A 9,369-nucleotide genomic window follows, 5' to 3' on the forward strand; every position below is an offset into this window, starting at 1 on the left:
TATGTGTGTGTGTATGTAATTTATGTGATTTTTTTTAACTACATGAATATTGATAAGTACTACATACTGGCACTTACCTTACCTTTTGATTGCTCTTTTGTCTACACCTGGTGCAGGTTGGAAGAACGAATTATTAAGGTTTTAATATGATTTGAATTGGATTAATTTTGTTTTTTAATTTGTACAATATATTTTGACTTTTACATGTGTGTGTGTGTGTGTGTGTTGTTTCCTTTTATGAGTACATCATTGCACATTGCTTTGGTCTTCTCAGCTGAAATTGAGGGGCAGCTAAGTGCTGGTTGCATCCCTGTCATCTCTCCCACATGTCACATCCTCAATGCTTTGCTGGGTCAAGGGTGAGTGTGGCAGCTGAGAATCTTTCAACTTTTAGCATGCTGTAGACACATCATGTCACTGTATGAGTTTTCTTCCCTCTCAATGTGACAGAATGTGCCTGTAGTTACAGGGGAGAAAATTCGGATAGCGCCATGGTGCACCTAAGTGTGCTAAAGGTTAATATCTTTTAATTTCAATTGTTTAATGAAAGCAGATAAATGCCAAAGTATATTTGTTGCTGTTTTTTGCCTTTTCTAGGTACAAAGAATTCCCAGAGAATCTGGAAATCCTAACTATTATGAATACTTCCCCGATAGAAGCAGACATTAGTTTTTGTTTTTTGAAAGACACAAAAGCTGAAACATTTTCTTTAGATCCTCCAACAATGATTCTGCCCCCACAAAGGTCAAAACATCTTGCTGTGTGGGCTTTCCCTCGTTCCGTGAAATTAATTGAAGATGCAATTGTTTGCTGTGTGAAAGAAAATCCAGAACCAATTTTATTTAAAATCAGCTGCGAAGCCTTCCGTCCTGATCTTGATTTGGACAGGCGAGTGTTCCAGTTTGATAAAGTTCTCATATTAAGGTAATCGTAATATTTTTGTTCAAATACCTTTATTTATAAGAAATTGAGTTTCAATTAATTAATTAATCAATAATAATGGTTTCAAGTTTTGACACAAGGCCAGTAATTTTAAGAAAAGGGTAAGTGCTCAACTGGTGCTTATTTCATCGACTCTGAAAGACTGAAAGGCTAAGTCAACCTTGGTGGAATTTGGAAAAGTATATGTTAAAGCATCTTGTTAAAAGTAGATGTGATGTGATGTGATGTGATGTGTGTGTGTGTGTGTGTGTGTGTGTGTGTGTGTGTGTGTGTGTGTGTGTGTGTGTGTGTTTGTCTCGTCTCAACATCATTTGATGGTTGTAAGGTAGTGTTACCTTCTTAGAAACATTTTTTCCAATCTTCTGTGAATCATATCTGACCTAAGAGAAATATGTTAGTTGGAAACAATTGAGGTCTGGTAGCAAAAGGCGATTCTGATTGTAGAAAATCTGCCTCAGACAATTCCATCTGAGCCATGCAAGCAGGGAAAAGTGGACATTAAAATGATGTTGTTCAAGGTACACTTATGATTAAAGATGTTCCAGTATCTTGTACACCCAGCCGTTTCTTAAATTCGCTCACAGACAGTCTTTCATTCAAGTTAACATTATAGACTCTGCTTCTGTCTCTTCTGCCTTCATTCATTGTCTGGATCACATGACAGACAGCAAAAGGCTATCTCCTCTTTGAACAACAAAGAAAGCCTTTTATTGCTAATGGAGTCTAACGCCTTCCACTTCTTCAGTCTATTCCTTCTCCAACCTGCCTCACTTACAATTGTTACTACCTGGTATACAAATCACTGACGACAGAACTTCTAATAATTACCTGTTTAACTTCTGGTACTTTCTGTATTACTCGTAGTAATTAGTTACATAACTTCCATTACAAAGAACTTCAGGTAACAGGTAAGAAAAGATGGGAAAGTGTGCCAGGATATGTTACCTCTGTTGATAACAAATGGTTTCCTTTCCTGTACAAAGAGATGATTGCATGAACTGTATGTAAATGGTGTGACCTGAAATGGAGTTTTGTGTGTATGTATGTGTGTGTGTGTGTGTGTGTGTGTGTGTGAGTATCACTTACACATACATGAGAACACACACATTCACTCACTCTCTCTCTCTCTCTTTCTCTCTCACACATGCACATGTACATACAAAAAAGATGTATGCATATGTCTTGATGTATGTACGTATACATGACAACACACCCCCTTCACTCACTCTCTCTCATTTTCTCTTCCTCTTTCACTTACTCTCTCCCCCTCTCTCTCTTTCATACACACATCCATTTCATATACACATACATACATCTTTCATTTTCTCTTCTCTTTCACTTTAAAACAAAAGTAAATAATAACATTTTTTTACGGAAATTAAGGAACAAAACCAGCTGATTCAGATGACAGTTCTGAGAGTCAAAGCGAAAGATTGCTCCAAAGGAATGCCATTACAAAAATTTTTTCGAGTGCATTCAATGTATCTCAGCTCCAAAGATTTGTCTGCTATTTCTAGCATTCCCTGCTACCACGTAACAGCTATTTGCAATAAAGGACCCAAAGTACCTGTTACATGGTAGTAGGGCATGCAAGAAATAGCAGCTAAATCTTTCCTTTTCTGGGGAAAGGAGCCGTTTACGTGTGATTTTGATGTCACATTCATTGAAAGCATGCGAAATAATCTGGAAAAGAAAAAAAAAAACCATGAAACAAAACTCCGTTGCTGGGAAACTCAGACTTTCTTGGTAACCCAACGGGTCAGGGGTAGTCTAGTTATTATTATTATTATTATTATTATTATTATTATTATTATTATTATTATTATTATTGTTGTTGTTGTTGTTGTTAATGCATAAATAAGAGAATATTAAATGTTTATTTTCATTTCATTTATACTTTTTTCTCAGAGAAGAAAAACGTACAATACGCATGCGTAACCGTACAAAATTGCCTGTTGGTTGGAAATTGACTGGAATTGAGAATCTAGGAGAAGAGTTTACTGTTTCTTCTACTGGTGGAGTTGTTCCGCCTTTAGGTGAGACCCCTCTATATGCCTACTTTCAAGCAAGGAAGCCATTAGTAATGGCAAAGAAACAAATAAGATTGGAGGTAAATTTTGGTTATTTACTCAATATTGAAATGTTGGAATCATAAATTGTTCTAACCATTGTATTATTTCATGTCTTTCATTTCACCATTCACATCAATGGCTCTGTAAATGGATTGCATCACTGACTTTAGGTGCTATGATTTTTCAAAGAAAATAATTGAGATATAAGGAAATTCTGTTTGAAAAGGTTAAGCTCAGATTTGAAAGAAGAAAGTGAAAAAGGTTCTGCCTTGAATTTTACCTCTTTGAATCCATAATTACACTTTAGCAGATGCAATTTTGTTTTGCTCTACCTCTAAAGGATAGAACAAAAGCAGGATACTACATGGTTTTGTGTATTTGCCTCACTATTTGGCAGAAACTTTGTTGATACAGTTCTATATTTCAGAGATGAGGAATTATGTACATTATTTACATTTGACAGATATTTGTCTTCATCTTGTTTGTTGTTAACAACGTTTTGGCTGATATACCCTCCAGCCTTCGTCAGGTGTCTTGGGGAAATTTCGAACCTGGGTTCTCATGGTGCCCCCTCAAAATAAGGGTAGGGGAACATCGCAAAGCTATGACATGAGGAGATATTGATAAATCGGGTATAGCTGACCAAGTATGGAAAAATGGAGACCACCTCCCCCTGTGGGATGAAGTTAAAATAATAGACAGAGAACACCACTGGAAAATACGGAAACTAAAAGAAGCAGCACATATGCTAGGACACAACAACCTCCTAAGCAGACTGAGTGCAGATATGAACAGCATATGGGAACCGGTATTAAGGAAGGATAGGAGAATATTAGATTTATAAGCCCTAAAATTCACTCCATAATTGCCCACGGGCATATGGTGTAGTGCGGGCTACTAACCCCAAGAGTCCAAGTTCGATTCCAGGCAGTGACCTGAATGATAATAATAATAATAATAATGACATCAGAAAATACCTTAGGAATGAGAACCCAGGTTCAAAATTTCCCCAAGACACTTGATGAAGGCTGGAGGGTATATCAGCCGAAATGTGTTAACAACAAACAAGATGAGGACAAATATCTGTCAAATGTAAATAATGTAGAAACTTTGTTATATTCAACCATAAACACAAAACCATGTGACTGCTTGCTTTTTCTGTCTTCCAAGAATATAATCGAAGTTGTGCTTGCTACAACATAACTGAGGTTGAAAAGGTTAAGCAAATTTATTAACGATAACAAAATTTCAGTTGCATTGATAAAGTTGAATAATCCTTTCTCATGTGTTGTTACTTTAATAGATCTTTGACATTGATAATACTGTGAAATCTTCATCTGAAATAATCAGCATCTTAGGAGAAGCTTATGATGTTGCAGTTGATATCAACTTTCCCAAAGCCATGTCGACAGGTAAAAATGTTCTCTTCCACATAAACCTTGCATGATAATATTTAATCTAGGAGCATCTTTGCAATGGCGCTTGAAAAGGCAAACACTGGAAAGTAGATATCTGTGGGTGGGACATGTTGGTGAGCGAGTGGGTCTGTGTAGTAGTAGTAGTAGTAGTAGTAGTAATTGCTGCCATTATCTCAGGTCACCATCGTCATCATTGACTGTCTGTTTTCCATGCTGGCATGGGTCGGACAGTTTGGCATGGAGTTGGCCAGCTGGAGAGCTGCTCGGACTCCATGTCAGTTTTGGCCATTTTTTCTATGGCTGGACACCCTTCCTAATGCCAACCACTTTACAGAGTGTACTGGGTGCTTTTAATGTGGCATTGGCATGGGCACTTTTACATGATACCAGCATTGGTGCATTTTACATGGCACCAGCACCCATGAGCCCACAAAGTTTGGATTGCTCAGCTGGGACGTAGGAAACATTCCTGGTTTGAAGGACAACTGCAATTTTACTTAGCTTCACATGTTTTCTCAAACACTGCAAACCATCAGAGGTTTTGGTCCCTTGTCATCTCCTCTATGCAGTCCAACGTCTGAAGATCCTTTCTCACCACATCGTCCCTTATCTTCCTGGGTCTACCCCTTCTCTACATTATCATCATCATCATTTTCCATCTTGGCATGGGTGGTTTCACAAGAACCAGCCAGGCAGAAGCCTGCACCAAACTCCTGTGACTGTTTTGGCAGGATTTTAGAGCTGGATGCCCTTCCTAACACCAACCACTCAGCAGAGTGGACTTGGTACTTTTACGTGGCACCGGCACAAGTGAGGTCAGTTTTGACAAGGTTTTTACAGCTGGATGGCCTTCTGAACATCAACCACTTTACAGTGTGGGCTGGGTGCTTTTTAAGTGGCACCTGCACTGACAGGGTCACCAATTACTTGCAAGACAAAAAAGAGATCAGGAATGAAGACAGAAACAGACGCACTACCACAAAAGAAATACATGGTTACCCAACGTGAGGGAAGTGCAGGAGAAGGAGAGAGAGGGAGTGAGAGACCACAGAATGGAAATGGTGGCAAAGTGCCAGGCATACTCACAATGGACAGGGATCAGAATATAAATGGGATGGTTGAGTACAAGAAGAGAGAGATATAGATGGTGGAAAATGCCAGGGCATACCCTTGAGGTTCAAATGCCATAATATAAATGGCAGGATATTGCAAAGGAAGTGTGATTAAAGAGTGTGGAGGTAGGGAGTGAGTGGCAAAAACCTGGGTATCTATAGAGTCGAGGACACTACTGGATAGCAATGATACAGAGGAACAGGGGTGTGAGGACAGGATTGGGGAGTGAGCCCTAAGCCTAGGGTATGAAGGAGGAAATGTGAGGAAGAGATGAGATGTAGATTGGTTTGTTGGGGTAGGGTGAGTGAAAAGCTTTCTTGTTATATCTGGGTGGAACACACAGGTCGGGGGTTAGCAGGTAGCTATAATACAGTGAGACAGGGCGTGTGGGTGGGAGACAAAGGTCGGAAGCTAGCAGAGAGCAATGATACAGTGGCACAGGGCCAAGAGGACAAGATTGGGGAGTGGGAGGTAAGCCTAGTGTATGAAGTGGAAATGTGGGGAAGAGAAGAGACATAGTTTGGTTTGTTGTGGTAGGGTGTGTGAGAAGTTTTCTTGTTAAGGGTGGGTGGGACACTCAGTGCTTCTAGAACTCAGTTTCGCTGACACGGGCAGGTCTTCTCTAGAACTTCATATCACCAAAGATCTTGGTCCATTGTCATTTCCTCTGCGAGGCCCAACATCCTGAGATCGGTCCTTACCACTTCATCCCACATCTTCCTGTGTCTCCTTCTTCTGCAGATACCATCCACTTTCGGTGATTGGCACTTTTTGGTGCAACTGTCTTCATTCATATGCATCACATGACCATTCCTTCTCTCTTGCACACTATCTCTCATGCCATGTATATTCAGTTCTTCTCTCAAATCACACACTGTTTTATAAGCAGATGAACAATAATCTAATGTTGGCTGCACATGTGCTGTGTTGGTGTACATGCCTCTCCCTCCATCCTGCTCCAAAACCATAAAATCATCATCATTTAATGTTTGTTTTCCATGATGGCAGAAGTTGGATGGTTTGGAAGAATCCCAATGAGTTGTAGAACTGTGCCATGCTCAATATTTGCTTTGGCATGGTTTCTGCAGCTGGATGCCCTTCCTAATGCCAATTCTGTGGACGAGGTATGTTTAAATAAACTGAATTTCCATTACCATTGTCTTTTATAATTCTGTTTTTGTGGTTATTTATTTCTCAGATGAAGACCGGTGCCTTGACTTTGGTACAGTGCGAGTTTCTGAAGATGCAAAACAAACAATAACAATAAAAAACAAAGGCAAATACGACATCTTATTTGAGTAAGTTTTTGTCTTTTATGTTTTGTGGAACCAATTCTGTGAAGATATTTATGACACTCTCATCCTTTGGAACAAGGAAGAATGGTAGTTTGATCTCTGGAATTGTTAGCTCTCTCTCTCTCTCTCTCTCTCCTTTGACTGATCTCTTGTTAAAGTCCCCCTCACCCTATAATCTACATATGAGAAACATATGTAGATTACAGGTGGGCAATTTTACCCGAAAGTTCACCTGGCAATTATAGGTGAAGGCATTAATGATGCCATTTTCAAGTGTCAGGATTTTCAGCAAACTATTGGATTCTTTAAGCAAGTTTTTAAATAAGTTCTTCTGTGTTCCTCAAGACTTCTTTCTTTGTTGTAACTTGCCATAGAACAGTCTTGGACCTCAACATTACTGTGCTATGTTTGGCAAACATCAGCACACATTGGCAAATGGTCTGTTTTGATTAGTTTCTATAAATGACAACTTGGTTTTTTTTGTTGAATTCATCAGTGTCTTCATGTTTGAATCTACGTCATTGGATCAAGTGACACTCCATCAGTTACACTGACAAATGTCCCAGTTGATCCCAATCAATGGAATAGTCTGCTCATGAAATTAAACATGCAAGTGGCTGAGTACTCCACAGACACATGCACTATTAATATAGTTCTCAGGGAGATTTAGTGTGAGACAGAGTGTGACAAGGCTGGCCTTTTGAATTACATGTACCACTCACTTTTGCCTGCTGAGTGGAGTGGGGCAATGTGAAATAAAGTGCCTTGCTCAATGACACAATGCACTGCTAGGTATTGAAATCACAATCTTATGATTGTGAACCAAATATCCCAAACAGTAAGCCATACCTGAATGTATTAAGATCAAGAGCTCTCAGAGAGCACAAATCTCTGCCAAGGCAGCACCAACGTCCTTTCAACGATTAGCTAGAGATGATTTTTAGAATGAGAATATCTGAAATTAACTCGACTGCTCTCACAAATGAGAATACTAAAAATGAACCTGACCGTTCTCAAGAATTAAGTAAAAAAACAGGGAAAGTAATCCAGAATCCTTGTCCAGTACTGGATCAATTCCAAAATATAATCAGTTCGTGCCAGTTACGAGGCCAAATATCCCTGAAAGTTTCATCCAAATCCATCCAGTGGTTCTTGAGATATCTTGTTGACAGACAAACAAACAAACAAACACGACTGAAAACAATATCTCCACCTTTGTTAAGGCAGAGGTAATAAATAATTATGTTATTAAATGAATGTAACGTTTGGTGATGTGTGTCATCTTCCTTTATGTTTTTATTTCATTGTATTTTTTGCTTTGTTTTTACAGAATCGTCCCCAACACTGACCCAATAATCTGTAAGGCCTATGCTGCCTTATTTTCCATTTCACCTGTGAAAGGTATCCTTGGTCCACTTGACCGTCCGCTCTCTTGCCAATTGTTGTTCCGAACTCATACTGAAATATCAATTAAAGACCAAATCATATTCCGTTGCTTGGTCATAGACCCAGCTGGAGACATTCTTGTGGCCACACTGCCAATCCGAATATCTGTACGAGCAGTATATAGCAAGTAAGTGGTAGTAAGAGCTAAGTGTGGTACCTTAAATATGTGTGTGTGTATGCATATATATACATATATATATATATATATATATATATAGTTTGTTTAATAATCTGAATGGAGGCAATGCAAGCGGAAACTAGAGAAACATAATTAATAACCACTCACAAAATCAAATATATATATATATATATATATATATTCTTCTACATTTATAAAACTGATATAAAAATTCCAAATATATAAATATAAAGATATATAAAAATATATAGAAATACATATAAATAGATAAATATTGATATCTGTGTATATATATATATATATATATACAAGGCAGGATGTGTGTGTCTACGTGAATGTAGTTTATGCACGTCCGCAAATTAGCACGCATGTCGCTCCAATTTTAGGAGGACATTCGTCATGACCCTATCTGCATTTTCATCAACTTTTTCTCTCAGAGGCACCCGCATAGCTGTAAAAATCGATTTTCAACCATAACTTTTACCAATTTTGAAGTTTGCTAACATGGCAGAGTGAAAGTGTGCATATGCATGTGAGGGAGAGAGAGAAATTGCGTGTTGATGTATGTGTGTGTGCATGAGGGGGAGTGAGGGAGAGATAGAGATTGTTTGCCAGCGTCTAACAAAAAAAAGTAAAGAAAAAGTGGGAGAGGGAGACAGAAAGCGTCTAACGAAAGAAAAGGTAAGTGTGAGTAAGGAAGACAGAGTAAGTGTCAGTGTAAAATGCTTTTTTTTTTCTTAAACATGAGATGCAGTTTCAAATATAGGATGTTTTTGAAAGACATTATATTCTATAATAAGATTATATATACTTTCTCACACAACAATTCAAATATATTTATTTTAAATCATTTATTTATTTTAAATCGTTCATCTTTCTCCCCCCTCTCACTCCCTCTCTCTCTCTCTCTCACACACACACACACACACACGCACATACTACTT

General features: G+C 38.4%; 1 protein-coding gene across 1 annotated transcript in view; it reads left to right on the forward strand.

Annotated features, from left to right (window-relative positions):
- The window catches only part of LOC106880950 (hydrocephalus-inducing protein), a gene marked incomplete at its 3' end in the record, with an annotated part of 180,276 nt that overhangs the window by 108,123 nt on the left and 62,784 nt on the right, over positions 1-9,369 (forward strand). The window contains exons 52-56 of the mRNA XM_052974127.1: positions 598-924; positions 2,851-3,052; positions 4,318-4,426; positions 6,744-6,843; positions 8,171-8,413. Coding sequence (XP_052830087.1) covers positions 598-924; positions 2,851-3,052; positions 4,318-4,426; positions 6,744-6,843; positions 8,171-8,413 — 981 coding nt within the window. The remainder of the gene's footprint in view (positions 1-597; positions 925-2,850; positions 3,053-4,317; positions 4,427-6,743; positions 6,844-8,170; positions 8,414-9,369) is intronic.

This window comes from Octopus bimaculoides, chromosome 1 (assembly GCF_001194135.2).
Source record: "Octopus bimaculoides isolate UCB-OBI-ISO-001 chromosome 1, ASM119413v2, whole genome shotgun sequence".
Classification (NCBI taxonomy): Eukaryota; Metazoa; Mollusca; class Cephalopoda; order Octopoda; family Octopodidae; genus Octopus; species Octopus bimaculoides.